Below are 23,597 nucleotides of genomic sequence, written 5' to 3'. Positions count from 1 at the left end.
TGAAGCGCTCGGCCCAACAAAGTCAGACTCTGCTGACTGCTTTCTTGAGACCAGATTTCATGCCTGCTATTTTGGGAACCGAATTTTTGAAATTTCTGCACCAAATATCTGTAGATGCAAGCCCAGTAAAGCACAAGACAAAAGAATGCAGTCACCATCAAATACACACAATTTTTCATAGACTCATGAAATGGCTTGCATCAAAATAGATCCTTATACACCATCTAGTGCAAGTCAAGCTGCCATGGGCAGGGATACTTTCTACTAGATCAGGTTGCCCAAAGTCCCATCCAGCCTGGCCTTGAATTACAGGGATGAAACATCCACAGCTTTCCTGGGTAACCTGTTCCGGTGCCTCATAGTGGAGAACTTCTTCCTTCTCCAGGCTGAACAAGCCCAACTCCCTTTTTTATTCTGTTGAAATCTGAAGTTCATCTTTTATACACTCCACCAGTAAATATATTTCATTTGGATTATGAGAATTATCCACAAAATTTAACAGCAATTATGTCAGTACTAAATAGCTACATCGTCTGTGGTGAACACAAATATTTGTATTATTCACAAAGTCAGTCACATCAGAACCCTACAGCAGGCTCTATGCAAACACAAAAACGACATTCAAAAAGCTGGAATGGTCACTGCTATAAGCAACGTTTAAAATGCATATTAGTAAACCTACAGAAAGGATAGAGTTCTTCACAAGAATCCATAGCCCCTTTTATTCTGTAACTGTATATCGTAAATATAAATTAATTCATTAATGTTATTCCTGATCTTTTATTTTCTCCATCATAAGTACTAACCTATTTCTCGGACAGAGGTTCTGTAGGAGCTCAGAATGATGCCCTTCTGAGTAGTTAGAAAGAAAACTCCTTTGACTGTGCACAGGCAAACGCTGGCTATCGCAGAGGCACCTGGGTTTAAAGGGTTACGTTTAACAAATTATTTTTAATTACATTTTTAAAAGTTAGAAACCCGTAATTAGTGTAACATTAATTCCATATTTTGATCACAGCAAAAGCAGGAAATTCAGAGTTGACATTCCCACAGCAACATTAACTCCGTCCCATTGCGTATATTCATTTCAACTGAGTCTTTCTTTCTATGACCTCATAACATATGTGAAATGAAGGAAGGTGCTAGGAAAAAAAATCCTAAAATTCATCTAGATTAGATATATATCGTTAAGTTCCACTATCGCAGTATTAGCATTTGAGTGTAGATGGCATTCTTAAGAAAAATTATACATGTTGTTTAGTCCATGTATTTATTGAATACTTTTGTCTGTGAGTGCATATGTTCTATCAACATGTCCGGTTGCTCACCTTTCACATTAAGATGGTTTATTTATCCAGAAGTTCATCTAAGCTTATGAGCTCTGACTCTGCAGTACACAGACTTGCTTCTTTCCCTCTTGCTCTGGATTTCACGTTAGACTGGATGCAGACACAAGAAACATGAATCTATCCCAGGTCTGGTATGTACATCCTAACAAGACCATTTACTGTAGAGAAGGTAAATCTCATGTAGTTCCTTCCCTTGTGGGTTTTCAGGAATTGGTCCAATGCCAATAAATCCAATGCTGTGTTGCATCTTACAAGTCCAAACAGATTTCCTGCTACTCTCCTCATCTTGAGTTCATCATCTTGGGTTACTTGTTAGACCCAAAAAATAGCTCCCTGTATTTGCTGCCCAAACTGGCCTGCACTGGAAGACAATGAGGGTTTTGCATTACCTGGGTTATCCCTCTTCTCCAAAGTGTATGACAACACATAGTACTTTAACAAACACAAGTGCATGCTTTTTCCATACCTATATTTAGGCAAGCATTTTCAATTCTTTTTGAAAGAAGCCTAAGTATCTGCGGAGTTCCACTTTGAAAGCATTGTAGACAAAAACTGTGATAAGCACGTCCAAGAGGAACTTTCAACCCACACAATACTGCTTATTTCACATTCTGAAAGCTCAAATTGGCACCTCACAGAACTTTGTAAAGCAAGCCAGGCCCAGGTCTCTTATACAGAAATAAAACTCAGCAAATCTAGCCTCCAAGAAGAGAGGGCAATATCAGTGACTTTGCATGTCTCTGTCTCTAGATAAGAGAGGGAGGTGATCTGGAGTCTAACAGTAACTAAGAGACACTATATCAGTGAGAACTGCTGCTCTTCAAAGCAGAATCATTTGAGAAATTAAGGAACTCCAACACAGTCCTGGCTGTAAGGCAGGAGATGACACAGCTAACTTGAGATGCATATACAGCAAGTATCCTCCCCCTACAATTGAGAGATAATGTGTGATCATCTTAAGTTGAAGGAGATGCTTTTACTGGAATGGTGGATAAGTGGCCTTAGTGTAAACGCTGTTTCTCTTGAGAAAGTTAATACATCAGTTAAACCCAATATTTTTCAACTGAAAAACAGTGACACTCTCTCATTTTTGCTTCAACTCCAATTGTATTGTATTACATTGTGTTGTCTTTCATTCTGATATCATATTTAGTAGATTCACTTTCCTCCTCAGATCCTTGCCGCTGTTTTATTTTTAGGCCCATTTCCCTACCTTTTTTTCCCCTTTTCCCCCTTCCCCTTACCAAGGGTGTGGGTCCTTGGGTCCCCTTGCCCCATTAGTCAGGGAACTGGGAGGAACCAGCCCATAAACTGTTGACAACTATGTATGCACTGCTTGTAAAAATTTAAAGAATGATTTTCGGAGGGAAAATTCTGATCTCACTCAGCAGTACTCTCCAGATTTTTCATTGCTGAGCTCCTGCTTTACAGACTGAAGAAGAGAAGTTGTATCTCATGGGATAGTGCTACCAGGGAGTATCTCCAGCCACAAACTATCAGCCTTCTTAAACCCAATATATTTTTAAATCATTCTGTGGAAAAGCTGAAAATACGGTACATGGTATACCATGAAACAAACCACACAGTGAGATGCACATGAAAAATGTGCTAATTGCAATTACTTTTTGTCAGTGAGAATGATATAACACTGTATTTTTCTTGAGCTAAATATGGATCTCCATTCAGCGACAGTGGAAGTTCACTGAACAGATGGAAGGTGTCTATAGACTAAATTTGTTGCTATGCAGCTATTTCCATTACCTTTCAAATGACATGCAGTGTACAGAGGCCACATAGTAATATTTTCATTCACCTTTGCAGTTCAGAATTATGCAGAATTAAATGCTCATTATTTCTGAGTGCCATTAAATGGATTGGTGTCATACAGTACTGCAGGGAGATATAACGTGTGATCACATGGAGCTTGCAACAGGCAACTACACAGTGGTGTAGATGGTCTCTGCACATAAATTTTGGTCCTTCCTAAGGATAGTGTAAACTGATAAAAAGACTACTAAGAGCTAGGGAAAGATTCCCCCAAATTTCAGTGACTGCACTGAAGTGCTGACACTGTATAATGCAGGAATAAGCGATATCAGTTATCACATTGCTGTTTCTCCTGATGTCTAAATGGTCCCTGCATTGCATCACAGTCACAGTGTAGCTGTACCCTTGGTCAGGTTTTTCCAGCTCCAGAAGGTGAGTCTAGACATGGAAGAAGACATGGAGTGAGGTGGAAGTAGGATGGGAGGTAAATAACTGATGAAACTGTACAGTATCTTGTTCAGGTTTCACAGATTATCTATCCCTTGTTTTCTACTTCTTTCAGAATTTTATTGAAATCTGAGTATTACAGGAACTGTAAGAAAAAAGTATGAATCACACAAAGTGAGAAATTCCATTATTCTGATCTATCAGGTTTTAGACTTTTTTAAATTATGAAATGCTACGCCAGGATTTATATAGTATCCTGGAACATTTATATGCAAAGTATCCATAATCCTTACCAGAATCTAGCACTTAACAATCCCAAATAAGAAAATAATTTAACTATGTGATAAAAACAAGAATAATGAAAAGCTACTATCAATCTTCTGGACATACAAATGCTTTTTGGTAATGCTAGAAAGTTAGTAGGGCATTTACTGTACATATAACACAAAGTTTAAGCCTTCACTCAGTATTTATTTGCAAAATTAGTACAAACAAATAATGGTCTCAGACTTGTCTCAGAAGAAAACAAACAAAACCGGTGTTAAATCAGTTTATTTGAAATCTGAAAAAGCTACCAAGAAGGGATACATGTTGGGAAAGTTTAAGGAAACGTACTTCTCAGATGTCTGCAAGATGAGAAGCAGGCAGATAGAATAACTGGGGCTTATGGCACTAGAAACGACACTGAGATAAAGATACGGTTTCATATGAGATAAATATGGTTTCACTGAGATAAAGATAATGGTTTCATATTTCTATTCCAATAAAAATGTTTGTAGTTCGTTTCCACAATGCATGAGTATTTTTCTATGAGGCCTCTTTGGGTACCGTCATGACTTATTCCTGTAAGTTGAAGTGATTTATTATTTTTTTTTACAGCCCTGTGAAACTTAGAGCAAAATACATTATAATGACATCCTTTAATGAAGATCATAATTTAAAAAAAAAAAAAAATTAAGAAGACAATTAGAAAAATCCTCCTGGAAAACAATATGTACAAAAGCAGTACCAACAGGATTCAGTGGGTCAGTAAAAGGATTTAAACTTTGAAAACTAACTAAAAGATCCACCAGGTGATATGGCTATAATGGTTTGTTTGGGGTGTTGGTTTTCTTGTTTGTTTGCTTGTTTTTGCAAGAGCACAGATGTTTTGAAATTTAATACAATGCATTCCCGTTTAATTAGCCTTTTTAAAATATCTGCTTACACTTATAATCATCTCAAAACATTCCTATGAAGAAGGTAATAACAACTTTGTGGCTCATCCTTAATTTGGACCGCCTTAGTGGCACTTGGAGTAAGTATTAACCATTTCACTCCTGACCAACAGCCTCACTGACCATGGGATTGCATCCTAACGCTGTAGGAAATTCAGCAAACCCAGAGAAAGTTCTTCCAGCTAGCAGACAGTATGTGGTTGAAAACTGGGAGCTGAAAGATGTGCATATAGGCTACACTACCACAGTTTGCTTTGGATAGGCCACTTTCACCCTGACTTACAAACCCTCCAGGAAACCAGTCTGTTTAATTCAGAAGCAATCATGCGCACACACAGCGCTTGGGAAATGGGCTTAGATTTCTCAGTGACTTATTCCTCCACCTTAAAATACAGAAAACAACTTTTTCTCAGATTTTTAGAAGGGTGAATTTCCTAAAGGCTTACAGACACGCAAGAGAGAGCACTGGGATACCAAAAAATTTTGATTCCCATCTCCTTATCAAAGTCAATTTAATAGTCTCCTAATGGGAACTAAGGTTGTTCTAAACATTTACTACGTGAGAATAAAATACTGATAACCTCGGTTTTCCACAACAACAACAACAAAATGAACAGATGTGGGATTTGAGTTAATTTGAATACTTCTGTAAAAAAGAGTTAAAATTACAGATGCATCACTTCTCCTTGAAGCGAAAAAGATAAATATTCAAGATGGTAATTCAATAATCAACGCCAAAACAAGTGAGTATCTTTGAGTCTTTTACTGCAATACTTTTTTTTGGAATAATCATTTCAGCTACAAAATTTCCTGCCTTCTCAACCTTCTTTAACGGCAGATGTTTGCACATCCACAGAGAAATTGTGGAAGTTCAAATTAAAAGTAATTTGTTTTCAGTGCATTATTCAGAGAGAACAGGAAGAAAATTTGTTTCTTCCAGTAACAGGCAGTGAGAAAAGTTATGCCAATAGGCAATTAGCTTACACAATTACCTTTGCATAGCATCAGTGTCAGAAACATACAGCTGAATGTCATAATATGATCTGCAGCAAATGTATTTGAGCAATACTCCAGTGCCCATAGTATGATGCCTACAGCATCATACTCAGCTATGCACAAGTGCAACAAGAATACAATCCCTGCTCTATTAGGGCTGAAGATTAAAGGCAAACAAAAGGGGATACTCAACTTTTCCAGCCTTTCTTTCTGGGAAAGCCCATTTCCTAGAATTACCCGAATACACTGGCAAAGAAAAGTTAGAGTCTATGAACTACTCAACACCCTGCTAACATGGCTTCACGGAAATTACTGGAACCCTGTGTTACAAACAAGTGATTTCCTTACTTCCAAACTATTAGTTTTAATAGCGTTTTAAGCACTGTGGCAAATTCAAAACATACATGTCTTCTGTTCTGCCCAGAGAAAGGAATGAAATGAAAAAAAAAATAAAAAAAATCACTCATGTTCCTATAAAATAAAGCAAGAACTAAACAAGAGTGCTGGTGTTGCATCATCAAATAAGCTGTGAGGACACACCTCTAACAAACAAACATAGATGTAGGAATGAAATGCAGTGTTAGCGGAAGTAAATATATGGAAAGAATACTAAATGTATTCAGCAAACAAGACCTGCATAAAAAAAGAAGGCCAATAATAATATGAAATAATGTTTGTATACATATTGATTTTAAGAGACTCTCTAGAGCTCACTTATGAGTAAGGCTTGGCGAATGTACAAGAAAAAGAACGCGGGACTACGTATGTGTATGTATATGCCATCCATATATGTTCCTCAGATAATACAGTTTACCACTGGAAAAATTTGCTAATACTATAATATAACAACAGAAAATGTACTTAAACTCTTGTTTAGTCCACTTTCTAAATATTCACTGACCACGTTTCAGTCAGCTAGAAGGAAACTGAAGCAAACTAGGTTACAGGATATACTCACAAAGGACAAGGAAATCATTCAAAACATACAAAAAAAGTAATGTTTTACAATGCTTTTACATACACTTTTTTAAGCTTAACAAATGTTGGGCCTCCACTATGATATCTACTTTCTCCAACTCAGAACTTGTTTCTGCTGCTTGTCAAACACTCATAAAGGAAGGAGCTATCTATGTGGTACGTTAGTGAAAGACATGCCAAAGGCTTCACTAGCAGCACATCACTTTCAGACACCCTTGCTGGCGTACTTTATCAAGGATCCCACTTACAGATGCATCATCACACCAGGCATCAGTCACTGCTATTCTCTGGAGACAACACCACAGCAATTCAACAGGGAGAAAGTAAAAAACAATCATGGAAAGAGTAGGATGGAACTGAAGGGCTTCCACATCAGCCAGGTGGAGATAACTCTTCAGAAGCAAAAGGAAAAGCTACATTTGGGGAGGATTTTAGGAAAAGAAAATCCACCTGTATTTAGAAAGAACACTAATGTCCACAAGAAAGATTTGCACGTGAGCAGACATGAAATAAAGCAGATCCTATTACGGGAAGGTTTTAAAACTAAATGAATCTATATGTATTTATAGGGGAGAAAAGGAACAAAAAACAAAGGCAACAGACAAAAGATATGAATGCAGAAGGTAATTCAACTACAACCTCTTCCTGCATCTGCCCAAATAGGATCTGGGGCAGATACTGACCTCTGTCAGAAACGGGGCAGGGAAGACATGAATTAATCCACTGCACTCCTACTAGTGTTTGTCAAAATTTGTTGCAAGGAAGTGATAGTAGAAAGCAGATAAAATTCCAAACCGAGTGAACTGACAAGGGAAAATCCAAAGTAACAGCGCACATGGTTTGAAGTCACAAAGTGCTATTCTTATCCAAAAATTCTTTAAAAGCTTGACAAAGTCCAAAGGAACAGTCCAACTGCCCTGCTGACGGGGTCAGTTTGAAATGTAAGTAAATAAAAAAAGCACTACAGGAATAAAAAATGAATTCAGATCAAATTCCAATACAATATATCTCTCTAAAAGTACTAGCAGTGAGCACATGGAGGGAGTTGCCAAGTGAAATCATCAAAGTAGATGATATAGATGAGCTTTAAAGATACTTAGACATTTTTATGGTGCAAGAGAAAGAGAAAAGAGGATAGAAGGATACAGTAAATACAAACCAGGCAATAAGGACAGTAATAAATTTAAAGGAGAATTTTCTTGGTTCAGATGTACTTTTCCAGTCCAGAAATTCCTTTTGTCCACCCTGGTGAGTAAATGAAACTAACTCCTAAGCACCACAATCATTGTTCCAGAAGTTATGATAGATGGCTGCATGCAGAAAATCCCCAGAATCTCTCCTTCCTTCTGCCCACAGTAAGCTACTGTGTTAATTGACAAACTCTGTGACATACAAGGGTTGCTCTGAAAGTAACGTCTCATATTTTACTATGTTGGCCAGCAACATCAGAGGCAGATGTTGGTGGTATGGTAGAACAGGTTGAACCTTCCTCCCAGTATTCCATCAAATTTTGTTGCCATATAAATGATGGCAGCAGAGGAGCAGTCTGACAAAATGGTATCTGACATTAAATAACTATGAAGCAAAGGTGCGTCACTGAATTCCTCCATGCAGAAAAAATTGCACCCACTGACACTCATCAATGCTTGCTGAGCATTTATGGAGATCAAACAGTGGATGTGAGCACAGTGAGGCAGTGGATGGTGTGTTCCAGCAGTGTGACAGTAGTGTGAAAGAAAAGCCACATTCCAGACTGCCATGACAGTTGTCACACCATGAAATGAAGAGCATCCCAATCAACTCATCTACACATACTGGTGGATTTACAACCAGGAAACTGTGTAGGAGCTGAATATCAGTTTCGGCGCGTTCAGAACGATGGTAGAATAACACAAAGTTTGCACCAGGTGGGTCCCACAAATGCTCATGCAGGAGCAGAAAGAACACCATATCCTAGTTTGTCAGGACACATGGAGCCAATTCCAGGTTGAAAGTGACATTTTCTAGGGTTGCATCATTACCAGTGATGAGACTTGATATCACCACTATGAGCTGGAATCAGAATGGTGGTCCACTAAGTAGCAAGATGTGAATTCCCCGCTGAACAAAAAGTACTCAGAAGGTAAAATGATGTGCACTGTCTTTTGGCATAGGAAAGGGGGGATTCTTCTGGGTTTCCTGGAACCCAGACAGCACATCAACTCTTGGCTGCTACATCTCAGCGCTGGCTAAGCAGAAGGCTCCAACTTCAGCTGTTTTGAAGCTGAGTTCTGTCAAACTGTGCTATTGTGTAACTGTATCTGCTCTGGTTTCTATGGAAGTAAACAGGAGGCATTACCTTCAGAGCAGCTTACATATATCACTAAGAACAGAACTCATAACATAGAATCATATTCAGATCCTAAAGCAACGGTTTCCCCTCATTTGGCTTGAAGAAACACCCAATCAACTTGGGCATGTTTTTCAGTATTGATAATCTATCCTCATTTATTCCAGCCCATTAACATGACAGAATAGCACAGGCAGTCTACCAGACTTATTTGTTTCTTCTTAATAGGATAGAACAGATAAAAAATAGGAAAAAGAGAAAGAAGTCAAAAGTTGGTAGCTTACCCAGAAAAAGTCAATGTCTATCTCACAGAGTCCCTACGGTCATGATCATACAGAAATAATAAAAGCTGCTGAAAATGCTATTGCAGTTACTCTAAATAGTAGCTGTTTTTGTTTTGTTTATTTAAAAGGACACGTGCACTTCCCGCTTTTTACTCTTTTACTCCATCCTTCCGAAATAACTCCACAGAATTGACAATTTTGCTAAGGATACTAAGGGTCAGTAGTACTTCTTGCACTCTACCAACAGCCCTGATACATGCCCATAGGCATATTCTTATTGTGTTATGGTTTAGCAGTGCTTGACAGGTTGAAGTTCAGAAGATGGTGAAAGGCAAAGGCTGCCCTATTTTATGACCCACTCTGACTTTTGAATCATGTGCTGTCTGTACACAAAACAAATTTCCTTCTTGATATGTTGGAAACATGCTAAAGGAGAATAAAAGACGAAGTACAAAAAGTGATATACATCTTTTTTGTTGCTAATAGATTTTTCACTACTAGAAATTAATGTATTTTTTGTTACATGTAATCACTGACCCAAGAGGCTAATCCCAATTCAGAATTTTGTTTTAGATAAGCAGGGAAAATGGTAACATACAGGTAATTTTTTGTTATATCAAACAGTTTATTGTTCTATTTCCCTGCACACCAGATAGATCAGATAAAAGTCATCCTTTCTCTACTGACAGCGCAAGAAATTCTTTGTCTGACTGAAGGCCATTTCCTCTTCTCAGGCTCTTCTCAGCCTGACAAAATCTTGCCTGCAACTAAGGATTCCTTTCTTATCTGCTCTGGTGCCTTTCTCAAATTTCATTTTCTCTGCATCCATTTCCAGCCAGCCTCCTACCAGTGTCCAGAACAGTCCGAGCCAAACAGTTCTTGATTCCTAAGAGTATGCATGTGCACTTCTTTTCAGGACAGTGACATGTTTCTCAGTTTCAGTTCATGGCCCCCCAGACATTCTCTATTTTTAACTCCATGGTAATATTTCCAATTGACAGAATTGCAAAACTATCCTGATTTCAAGTGAGCTGTTTTCCAGACATTCCACAGCTGTAACAATCTGTCCTTGCCTCATATGTCCACAGGAATTAGGTTGCTCAAAAATAAAAATACAAAAAACAAATACTACTAGGTTGGCAAAACGAAGCCTATGACTGTGACTGATTTTATTCTCAATTTCCTTTGCTTCAAGGTGGTTCTCATTTCAATACTAAGCCCAAAATCCCTAAATTCTGAAATCTTGTGTTCATCCCAGAATATAAGTAATGAATTTGACTTGGTACTCTGCCTTGCCTATAACCTTCAAATATAATCTGGAGGATTCATTGCCAGTCACAAAACAATATTCAGGCTTCAAAACTGTCCAGATATCTGCTTTCATCCTCTGAGCTGTTAAACAAATACACCCATGAGGTAGATGGTTAAAAGCAGATTACCAGCAATGGTTACTAGGTCAGTATTCCAAATTTATGTAGCTTTCATAAAATGGCCTGATTTTCAGAAGCTGGAACCAAGCATGTCTTCACCAGACTTCCAAGACTCTGCTGCTACTTCCACAGTGATGATTGCCAGTAATAGATTTTATTATAGACTTACAAGGAACATTTTTTAGTTTGTACTGCTGCCCTCCCAGCCTACCACATAAAAGTCTTGAAGCACAGCCATGCCTCAAGGAGATTTTATTGCTCTTTTATTGCAGGAGACGCTCTGAAGTAACAGGGTTCAGATCAGTCTCTATATACCTGACACTTTTACTTCCTGTCCTAATGATCTCCCACTGATCACTCATAAAAAACAGAATACTAACTTAATTCTTTATTAAAAAAAAAAAAAGGCAAAATGACTCTTACCACACACTGCACGCTACTATCTATATAATCAATAAAGTAATTGCACCACAACACGTAAAAAAGTTTATGAAAAGGCTGTTCAATCAATATTTAGAGCAAAGCATTGTAATTCATGAAGATTTGGTTATATTTTTGCATTCGAGTAAAAGCTTGGGAAGATTTTCAAAATGAAATCTTTCCTCTGTTCTCTGAAGGATACTGACAGAGAAAATCTTGGATTATGCAAGTGAAAAACAGATCGAGTGCAAAGATGTAATCTTCAGCAAGACAGTTTTCACTAACTGCTACTTACATGCTTCTGACACCACATTTTTTTCAGCTGAGCAATTCACATTAGGCAAAACACATACAGGATTTCATCCTGCAAGCAATGGTGGAAGTGAATAGCTCCATTAGTATGTGTGTGTGACCTACCCATGTGAGTACCCGACTAATGCTTGCTCCCTTGTATTAATTCTTTATCATCGCATCAGTCCCAAGGAGGCCTTGAAAGAGCAACCTCACAAGGCAGACTTCTGCATGGAGAAAGTACCACTGCGCAGTGCCTACTAAGCTTGTATCTGAATTCTCAGACTGCTTTCAGCTTTCCAAACTTTTAATTTCAGATTTGGTTATCTGTTCCTCTTCACTGTCACCATTTATCCCAGAAGATGTTAAATAAGTCAAAAGAAGTGAGCGACAACTTAAGAACAGCCTCCTTTTCTGTTCTGGAAATGCCTAGTTGCTTATGGCTCTTTATCACTCACAGAATGATTTCTGAAGGCACCCTAAGAATTTTAAGACACTGTCTTTAAGGACAAGTAGCACATTTAATATTGGCATTTGAGATGTGCATGAGACTGCATACCAGATAGACAGACATACTGTGGAATTTTAAGTCAGTTCTCCAATCTACAGAGCACAACTGTGCCCTCATGCACAAAGACGCTTCTTCAGGCCTCACTATCTACAGAACCTATCTTGCAGCTACATTTCTAAGCTGAGACTTAACCCATAGCAGCACCAAAAGGCATGTTCCCTCTGTTTTTACCAGTTTATTCTCATAATGTTCACTCTCAGAATAAACATTTCTGTCAGCCAAGTCATTTTGTTGAATCTCCCGTGAACATTAGCTTTATATGACCAAACAAAATTGGTGTTTTTCATTTAGGAGATTCCCTCTTCTCCTCTCTTTCAATTCACCTGGAAGAAGGGAACAACAAACCTGAAGTATATGAGCAACTTCATTGCCAGTGGCAGAAGGGGATCCAAAAAAAAGAGAAAGGCGGAGGGTTGGGAGAGTAGACAGAAGAATGTAAAAATCTCCATTTTAAAGCCTGTTCCAGCTCATGTAAAGCTGGCAATGAGGTTAATCCCTCTAGTGCTTCAGTGGAAAACTCACAGCAGGCAGCTGGATACAACATCCAAGGCTGCCCTTTCTTGTGTTTTTTCCATTTCTGGCAGCATATTGTCACATATGCAGCATCTGTCCATTTCCACAGGCTGTGGCTGTACATTCAATTGACCTAAAACAGTTAAAGGAAAAAGCAAAAGCAAAGGTTCGTAGGGCAATAAATAGCTGGGGCTCATGGAATTCTACAGGTGTGGGAGTGCAGATCCCAGACAGCTACCCCTGCAACACAAATCCCTGCAATTACTTGAAGAGTTTTCATATATGCACACTTCCACCCGATAAGAATCCAAACGTCAAAGGGTGATAACACTGCCATCAAACTTTTAAAAATAACAATAATAATGGAAAAAGCAACTTCTAACCTGGTCTCCCGCCTTGTATTTTGAATGTGGAAGGGTGAGAGGGGCAGCCATCACTCCAGAAAAAACATTTTTTTTTGGTATAGCAGTATAACTATCAGTAATGTAGAAAGTAGTGTATTTCACATCTCGTTTCAGAGATGTTGCCATGCAGTCATAAGATCCCCCCAGTTTGGGTTCTTTTCAGTATTTCCTGCAATTACTCTGAATGTAAGTATTCTGATGATGCTGAACTAACAGTTAATTCTATCAGTAATTTTTGCAGTGCTGTGGTTACAATCATAAAAGAGGAAAAAACCAGCAACTGTCATGTGAGCATGGGCAGCATAAAGATTTGCACTGTGTTTCGGTGTTAGTAGCTGTTAAGGTGTCTTTTATACTACAAATACATCTCTGGAGTTACTCACTCTGACTAATAGGTAAGTATAAGGGACAGAAAAGTAAAAAGAATTAAAAAACATACTTCAAGTTTTGAAGTGCTGACTGTAAATATTCATAAGATTGATCACGTGTTTGCATAAATGACTAACTCAGACTGAAATTACAAGTGCTTTAACAGACTTTTGGTCAGCTGCTGCATTCACAACCAAAAGAGGCATATAGCAAAGAGACTCAGCAGGTAAAATGTATTCTGTTCTTCCTTCCAGAGCTATAGAGTGAACAAAATCCTAGAAACTTAAAACCTTAATCATTATGATAAATTAGAAGGAAAAAGAAACAAATAGTGCTTACATTAAATAATGTTTACCTGACAATACCATTTGAACTGATTCATATAAAATAACACAAAGATCAAAGAGACAAAAACAGAAATAAAAAATACCACGTGATTAAAAACAGAAAGCCTCTTAAAAACATTCAAACACTATGCAATGCTAAGGGACTCAAAAACGTTTCTGAGGACAGAAGATACAAGAGTTGAGTAAAATTCTTTGTGGTCAAAAAGCAATAGAAAAGAACATTGCTTGCCATTAAATTCTGTTTCCTACTGACAAGTTTCCCAAAGTATTTACAAAGAAATACTTTGTTTACTCATTTAAATATATGTTTTAATAAAAATAAATGTAATAGAATTTAATAAAATTACTTTTTTTTTTTTTTTTTTTTTTTAATTTTCAAGGTCCACACTACTGATACTGTTTAAAGCAAAACTTAGGACCAGCTAGCAACTAGGTAAATGAATAAATAACTTTCCGTGTAAAAACGTTTTGCTGATGGTGTCTAAATACAGCTCCATATGGAACTAAAAACCCTTTGGAACAAGGGAAAATTTTCAAGCACACCTTGACACCACATCCAAATTTGGAGACAACGTTCCAAATCTGCCATGATCACCGTTCTTTAAAGCTTGCATGTTACATCTCCTTCAACATGGAATATTCTCATTTCTGGATCATCACTGGGGTCCTTGGATCTATACATCTAGTGTGCATTTTTCACTGGGTAAAAGGGAGCCCAAATCTTTGCCTAAAACCTCAAGGTTTATTTAAAATAGAGATGCAAAGGGTCACTCTTATTCTACACTTCAAGAGCGATTACAGCTCATAGATTAGCTGATATATTAGCTCTAGGTGGAAAACTATCATGTTTTAGTCAGAAATAACCCTGGATAGTTGCCTTGAATAACCCAAGGTCTGCCAACTGCTATCTTTTCTACATTTGCAAAGCAATTTAGTTTGTTTTAACTAGTGGAAGTAAAACAAATCTCACACTTCACTCCAAGCAAAATGTGCACCAATGCACTTCTTTAAGAAACTGCTGAACTTTTTCTATATGGTGCTTTTTGCCTGCCTTCATTGTGTTTTCAGTCAGCAGACATGGAAACACTAGAATTGAGAGAAATTCTAAAATTTCAAAATAAGGTTAGAAAAAGAAAGCTTATTTAAGCCAGAACAAAGGTTGGAAACGAAACACGGCAATGTGCTGACTGCCACCAAGATCCCTATGCAGCCAAGAAAACATGTTCTATATATATAGAGAGAGAGAGAAAAACAAATAATGAGAAGAAGAACAAGATGCAAATGAAGTATTCTACTTGATGGCACAGCTATCTTAACCAAAACTGGGAATGAACTCTATATTCCTTTCTACTGCTTTTCTGTACTGGAAATATATTGATTTGAAAGGTTCCAGATTAAAAGTGGAACAAAGTGTACCCTGAAGGAATCCAGAAAAAATTCTGAGCCCAGATACCTTCAATGTCATTGTCAATGTGATTGTCCTATATTCCTCAACTCCCCCAGCAGAGCCAGCACATCTCACATCCTCCTTACCAGCCTGACATGTGAGTTGGAATTTCACTTCTCAGCAGAGGGACAGACAGGCTGTTGTCATAAGTAACAGAAATGTAATCGCTGTGATAACAATCGATGCTTCGTGAAACACAGCTGGATTTAAAACCAGCACGGTTCATCCACTAAGCAATTATATCAACTGTACACCAATGTATCAGAACTGAACCAGACCTCATTATAAGTATGGGGGGAAAATACTGTTCATTTTTTGAACTATCATCTGTGTACACGCCATTATGAATAAATCCTTTTTTCATTATTACAGCCATCAAAAAGTAACAAAGCAAGTCACACGTAAGCACCTTTTAGATCGAGAATTTTGAAATAAACACATCTATCAGGAGTGAAAAATTATGTGCACGTTCAGAAACTCTGCTCAGAAGACATTCCGTAATATAAAAGCCCAAAATAGAATTGAAGGGAGGGAAAAAAGAGTTTGAGTCCTAGAGTGGAATCCACGTTTCTTTTAAGTGAATGGAAATCTTCACATTCATTTGAAGAGAACTGCATTCTACTCAGAATGAACTATAGAACCCACTCCTTAAGCAAAACACTTAGAAAACTTTTCAGGAAAGTCTACAGTGCAAGTTACAGTTGGCCACTTTTGAGTCCATCTTATATGCCACAAATTGTTTCTGCTGCACACGTGCACTGCAACTACATTACACATACTCAGCATTTACCTACACAAGTAATTTTAATTCAAATTTTGATTATTCAAATTTTGCACTACTTTTTTTACAACACATGGTGCAAACAGTAACTAATGCATGCATTCATGCATTTCTTTCACTCAGATGAGCATTATATGCTTTCATTTACTGGAGTACTGCATTACATACCTGCCTATTTTAAGCATTATTATTAATACCATAATGGTGGGAACCTATCATCTGTATAACGATCTAGTGAATTCAGAAATGCACATGTTTGGGTATGTGTTGTTGTACAGCCACATTTGCATGAGTTCCATATTTAGAAAATCAGACCTATAAGCCATATGTTCCAGATGGTAATCTAGTGACACCATCACATGATTAGAAATATTTACAGATCATTCCCTCTTTCTACCCTACTCCTGCAGTCTACAACAGTACACATAGCACATACTACTCTGACAGGTTCTGGCACTACAGGACTTCATCAGGACACAGTGGTCAATAGGATGAATCAGTGAGGAAGAAACAGCAGATACTGGTGCAGCGTAACCCATGCTGCTTTCATTCACATGACACATACAAACTCAGAGCAGCATAAAAATACCGTGAAACGTATCTTTGTAAGCAAGTGAAAATAGTACATCTGTTCACTGAAAGAGGAAATAATATACGCCAAGGAGTGGACAGAAATCAGGATGCCCTAAAGCCTTCCTGGAGCCATACCAAGGAAACTTTGGTGAGGGGGAAATCAGCCTTCGACGGCCAACCTTTTCCAGTGCCTCTGGATCGGAAAGAACAACCTTAAAACAAAACCTTTGAGTGCCTTGCTTTTAAAGAGGGTGTTAAACTGAAACGCCTAACCATAAAGACCATCTCCTCCTTCTTTTAAATCAACAGTTGAGCCCACTTAAGAAATACACAAGGGGCACTGGGGGTTTATTTAAAGATTAAAAAAGAGAAGCAGAGAAGCAAATATATCCCCTTATTTTTCTTAAAATCGCTGGTATTTCACAGGCTTCTGTAGCACTGTACTGCTTTACTAAATTGCCGCTCGGTAGCATTACAGTGTTGCCAAAAAACCGCACGCTGCAGCGCTTAATAAGTTACGTTTTTTCTCAGGAAAGCTTTGAATTATGTAGCCTGTCCCCCCAGCAGTAGCAAGTGGGCAAAGGGCATGTTTTTAAAAAATAAATTAAGACAAACAGAAGGCTCAGCACAATGGAACTGGATCCCTGTCTTCCTCCAGTAAATATATCTAATATCACATGCCTATTCAAAGCAGGACAACGGGATTTCCCCTCAGTAGCCTCATCAAGAGAAGCAGAGAAGGCAAGGCAATTGTTTTGCATCTCATTGTATTTGTGACTGAACCCTGATGCCAGCCACATGCTGATTATCTCTCGCGTTACATAAAGCTCTCCTGCGGTGCCAATTGCCTGCCGTTCCGTTTGTATCCCATTACATAAAGCGCTGTCCCGTACTGCCTCGCTCGCTGCCAAAGCACTGCTCTTCACCACCATGTCCGTCTTTGTTTCCATGCCCGATTCTGCCCACATCTTAAAAGCCACCTAATGATTAAAGCAAAACAAGAATACTTCTCAACCAGTGATTCTGCAGTTCCACTGCAAGATGAGAAAGAACACAAAATAGCTCAGGGATACTAAGGGAATACAAGAGTTGTGAGAAAAGATCCCACAAAAGGCAAGGTTTGCTGCATGATCCTCTGCAATGTGGACAGTGCACCTACATGTTTTTATCGCTTATTCTGCAGAGAGAATTTTTTCTGCCTCAACATTTCACTAAGGCACTCTTGGATCAAGCTGCACTGCTGAAGATGAAAGCACCCGTGGTGTAGCTGTCTCTGGTGATGCATTGCAATAGCACACAGTCAAAGGTCGCTGCTCTAGCATGCTGTAAGCATGCTGCATCACCGAAAGGCTGCGGGAGCAATGATGGAAAGGTGGCAGAAGTGCAGGAGAAGCACTTCAAGAAATAGTGTTCACCTGACTGTAGGCAGACAGCCAACTCACACGGCGCAGGATAATAGGAACTACTCTATTGAGTGGCCCAGCGGGAATCAAACTGCTCCATCAGCTGCAGTGGCACTACTGTTTCTGGCAAGCCTTATATACACAAAGATACATGTTAGGCAAATGATCTTCCAGTTGAGAAGGAAGAGAAAGTGAATTATCAAATTTTTGCCAGGGCACACAAAACAGAATCTTACTTCCTGTGGATTGCAGCCTTTCCTGCAGTGTTCTGTAAAGAAGGACTGACAGCCAGCAGTGCAATATATTTTTCCTTGAATCACTGTACGAGGTGTTTCAGAATAAACTCTTTAATCTGTAAGTTTCAGCATGCTTGAAGTATTTCTCAGATTTCCAATAACCCCTTTTGCATCTGATAACAAAATATCAACACGATCTGTTTTCTGGAGCAAAGAAATCTCGAAGTAAAAGAAAAAAATAGCTGTGTCTGGTCAGTCTCACTTATAAAAGGGCTAAGGCTGACCAGAGATGAGATTTCAACCTCACTTCAGTGAGGCATTGAATGGCCTCACTACCATTCACACAATGAAGGCTAGGGGTGGAAGATGCATAACTTCATCATTTAAATCAACACCTACTGAGACTTAGCTATGAAAACATGGGAATAAGTCCTGATGCAGGTCAATTTGTAAATGCCAGTTTCCCTCCACTTTTACATCAGAGCTCATACTACAGGAGGCAAAAAATAAAAATAAAAAAAGAAAACAGCCCAATACAACCTCTTGAAAGGCTTAGAAATTTTTTTGTTCTTATTGAATTAGTTTTTGCGAAAACATGGACAGTCTTAAAAACTTAATTCTACAAGAAAATAATGGCAAGGCTCTGCCTGAAAAGAGATACCTCCAGATTCAAAAAGCAGTAAGAAATTCCCAAGACCTATCAAAGAGATCTTAGCTTATACAGAGGAACAAGCAGAAAAAGAACATTATTACTGCTGTCATCCAAAGCTCACAGTGGAGTCTTCCCATTTGTTACTATTAGTATTGAATTGGGATGAAATTGCTCAATTTTTTGGGCTACAGTGACCCTCTCCCAGAATCACATAAAAATCAGTGGCTTTGAGGATAGCTTAACAGAAAAAGCAATCACTAACAGAGAGTAATTTCATCATGCATTAAAAAAAAAAATAAAAATCACTTCCAATGTGAAAAAAAAAAAAAAGTGAATTAATGCAATCAATCTACAACATAACCTTCCTGCTGCAATGCTCCTCTTGCACTGTACATTGTGTCATACTGCAGCATGCATTCCTTTTCCCCTCTACCATATCTCTAGGGTCAAAGGTAGAAGACAAGAAAAAAAAAAAAGAAATCCCGGAATAATATCCCCAATAAATTACTGCTAACTATTACAATTCAACATGGGCATATAAACGGCACTTTAAAGAAAATTGAATTTGTTGAAAATTAAAGCAAACCCGGTGTTACTTTGAACAAGAGACTCACTGATTGTTTTCAGATTTCCATTATAAAATAGGCTTTTTTGTTTTATGTGTTATATATACCCTCTGAGGAAAGGAATTGTACCTCAAAACATATGGGTCTTCAGAATTTTTATTTTTAAACACAATACTCAATGCCCATAAAACTTTGCTTGGAAGCCAAGGAATTTATAACAAGGTGCATAATAGCAAACCTGAAAAAGGGCTAAAGATGAAGAAAAACAGAGCTTCTCACTAATTACAATAAATAAGATGATAGAAGTGAGAGCACCCTTCTTTTGGGGACGAGTATTTGTGGTTTCATTGAGTGCTGCCTTCTTACTATCTGTGGTTGTATAACAAACTAATAAACAGACATTTATTTTGTGGAGCAGGCATATTGTTCTCAGTCTACTACATGGTACTTCTATTTCATTGCTGTACCACGTTACGCAAAGAGCACGAGTAAGAGATTCCTGCTTTCTGGATCTTAAGGAATTTTCTCATGCACAGCTTTTATTTTAAAGCACATATTCTGTTAGAAGAACAAGCTTACATATTTTATTTTAAAGTGCTGTATAAACAAGAATGCTGTTAAATATTCTCTTATTGTACAAACAGGAATGTTGTTAAATACTTGCTTATTGTGTAAGCCATGACTGAGGGTGCCTCACTATGATCCAGTGCATGTCTTGGGTGTGTTTCAGTCTTGTGTATTCAACCATCTGTGAAGTGAGCTTATAAGCCACTAATGCACACCCGGGATAAGCTTTTTACTACTGGGAGAATGGCTCATTAATTTTACATTATGAAAAAATTGTAAACACTCGTCTTTGGTTGGGTTTATGCAACATATCCTTTTATTATTGAAAATCATTTCCAGTGAGAGGTGAGAACACAGAAAGGTGAATGTTATCATCTGTTTTTATCTAGGTTGTCCAAAACCTAGCATTTTCTGTTACCTACTGAACTTATTTTCTCTCTTTCTGCCCTTAGCTGCAGAAGCTTTACTAACTGTGTGTGGCTGTGTTCTGCATTCATCCTTTCACTAAAAGCTGAGACCAACATTTCAAAAGAGCCACAAACTTGGCAAAAAACAGCAATTGAGAATACTGTTCCTTACAAAGGACACCTCCTGCTCCCACTCCTTGCTCTACCTACCCCACCCTATATGTTTTTACCAGCCCACCAGGCACAAATTTGGTCTGACATGTGAAACCACCACATGCACAACAACTGCTGCAATTTTTCTAAAAAGACTCACCCAGACAGAATGTAGCTTTGAGAAGTCAATATCCACATCCAGAATCTGACAGTTTATTCATTTTTAAATGATTTCTGAGATTTCAGAACCACCAGTTCCTTCCTGATGATCCTTCTCAGCATGGTAACTGCAGGCTTCCTTGCAGGCCTGAAAGCAGGTGGAGAATAGGAACCTGAAATTGCTTTAAGGGTGCTCGGTGGCACGAAGGGACCAGCAACCAGTATGCATGCATAAATAGCCAGTTTGTCTATGCAACCAAAGTCACACAGCTAAGTTGCATTCGCAACCATTTTATGAACAATTCTGGACTTCACAAGCTTGGGAAGTCAGGCACTGCAACTATAAAATTATACACTTGATATATATTAGTAAGTATAGTAAATAGAGTATAATTAGAACAGAATACAATGTACTGTTTTTCACTGCTTTTTATTCTTACTTCCCTAGAGCTACAAAATGAGCTTCTAATGAGCTTTGGGTAGTCACATAAATAGAAAACCTAACGTTGTAATGCCTGATAGTGATCTAAACTGCTTAGATATGTTTTGTATTATACCACAAAACAGTGGTTTGTTCATGGAATGGAACAAAATTTCATGTGTTACTCATACTTTGGCCGTAGGCATGCATGTTTTGAAATCATAATCTCTGATGTATTTCAGAATATGTTTGGACAACCTAAGTTGTTCTGTGAAAATGACCCACAAGGAAAACCCTCTATCCATTAAAAACACAAATTACCAAAACATCAGCGGTTAAGTGTAGCCTACAGGACATAAAGAAAAATTTCCAATACACTGCTTATTTTACCAGTTAAAAGGAAAAAGGAAGAAGATGAGAAGGATGCGTTCAGGAATCATACTGGAAAGCTGTAAATTAGCTCTGTGTGGATCCACTGCATAAATATTATACTATTCTGCTCAAAAGTAACAAAATACCCTATGCCAAAACAGGAAATCCACTTGCTTAATTGTCTTTGAACATGACTGTACACATATAGCTAGATTTCACATAAATGTATTTTCCCCTGAGATTTCCAACAGCCATTTTCTCTTCTTATTGCGGGTGAATAGCATAAAAAATCTGGGGCTTTTGTAATAACAGCAGAAAATACTTTTTTCCCCACCCTAGAAGTTTCTTACAACCATTAGGCAGATCCTTGTATTGGAAGTGTAAGTGGTGCTACTCTCACAACATATTTTGCAACATGGACTGACAACCATGTAGACAGACCAACAGATCAACAGGTAGGTATGCACATTATCAAGAGTCAGGCAAGGAATTTGCTGCAGTTAGGATACAGATCCAGATTCCCTAAGCTCCTGTCCTGTGTTTTAAATACAAAGTGATCTACGTACTTGCACTTTCTTGCAAGGTAGCAGCTAATACCTTTATACTGCTTCTAGCTCTTCGTTATTTTATATGCAGAAAGTTAAGCTTCAGGAGATTGTTTCTGTAGCCTTATCTATGCAGCTGGATCAGAGCTGGAGCTTGAAAGCAAAGAAAAAAAAACAGATTGGAGAAGCTTTAGACACAGTCCACCTCTACCTTTTCCATATGCAAAGTATGTTTGTATGCATGTTACAAACCATGAGCCCAAACAAAACATATTTCAATTGACATTATGTATTTGGCTTAGTACTTTTTGCTTTTACTTCTCCAGAGTGATTCAAGGAATAAGCAGACCTTTTACTGTCTCATGAGCTAGAAAAACAGGTAACTAGAAGAAGGGGTAACATTTGATTTGAAACACTTGGGGATAAAACAGGTCAGCTGCTCATCATAAAAGATTTACTGTGAGATGGTGTAATATACATTAAAAATAAGAAAAAGGTAATGGTTATTTCCACTGGGGGAGAGGGAACAACAACAAAAAAAAACCTCTGGAAAACAAGAAAAATGTGAAAATATTGCCTCAAAATTAAAATAACTATTCTGGGAAAAGTTGTATTTCAGTTTACGTGCAACACTATTTTACAGAACTTTGGTTGTGCAAACGGATTTTCTGTGGGCCTTCAGTTGAATTTATGCTAGCTTTAAGGCTATTTGCATAGCCAGCAGAGTATGTGGAGCCTTCGTGTAAATGAAAATCTGTTCTTTAATGTGCACACTCCTCAAAGTAATAAAGATTTTATTATTTTGAAAACTATGTACACCCACTGTGCAATATCAAATATGCATGTTGTAAACACAGTGGGCCAAGTTCAGACATGATGTAAGCATGTGTAACTCAACTGACTTCAAAGGGACCACTTGTGAAACAGAACTCTGCTTCACATGGCTGTGGGCTGCAGGATCCATGCTTGGCAGTCACGTTTGAAATAGAATTTTTGAGTGGTGTAGTGTTACATAACATCAGAAAGTAAAGCAGAACTGGGCTGTCAGTAATCTACGGAGTCGAGTATCAAAAGAATTGGTTTTGGCTTAATGCAAGGCACAAAAAGCACTTCAAGCAGACTGAAAATGAGAGACATTGAGAATGCTGAGATGACATTTCAGAGCAAGAATAGGCACAACAGTTCAAACAAGACAAGGCCCGTAGTTGCTATACTGTGTATTGCTGTATACAAGAAAAGCAATGGCTGTGTAGACAAATTACAGGAAACTGGGCAAGGACCTTGAGAGAAAGGCCTACTTGCAAGAAAGATTGGCCAGCAGTGGCACGTAAACTAATGCACAGGAACAGAGTAGGAATGAGGCGGCACTGATCGGTGTATCATTCTCCCTCCAACTTTTCAACACCCACCTATTGCACTGATCAGTTGTATTTTTACCAAGTGCTTTAGGAAAACAGAAAACAAAATAGCTTGTGATGGCAGACACAAATTACTTTCTCTCCCTCTTTTAAGAAAAGTTGGGACATTGGATGATACATGACACTACAGATATGAATCATCATGGATCATCAGTTACAGACTATGCGCTTGAAATCAAATGGAA

General features: G+C 38.1%; 1 protein-coding gene across 4 annotated transcripts in view; it reads right to left on the bottom strand.

The window, feature by feature from the left end:
• The window catches only part of SUGCT (succinyl-CoA:glutarate-CoA transferase), a 328,914-nt gene that overhangs the window by 115,322 nt on the left and 189,995 nt on the right, over positions 1-23,597 (bottom strand). Inside the window, exon 13 of one of the 4 annotated variants that reach the window (XM_048951259.1) lies at positions 20,703-20,804. The exons of the other annotated variants lie outside the window; for them this stretch is intronic. Coding sequence (XP_048807216.1) covers positions 20,721-20,804 — 84 coding nt within the window. The 3' untranslated portion in view covers positions 20,703-20,720. Of the gene's footprint in view, positions 1-20,702; positions 20,805-23,597 lie in introns of those variants that run through there. 4 annotated transcript variants of the gene reach the window in all.

This window comes from Lagopus muta, chromosome 7 (assembly GCF_023343835.1).
Source record: "Lagopus muta isolate bLagMut1 chromosome 7, bLagMut1 primary, whole genome shotgun sequence".
In the NCBI taxonomy this organism is placed as follows: domain Eukaryota; kingdom Metazoa; phylum Chordata; class Aves; order Galliformes; family Phasianidae; genus Lagopus; species Lagopus muta.
This window is presented reverse-complemented; position numbering and strand designations above follow the sequence as displayed.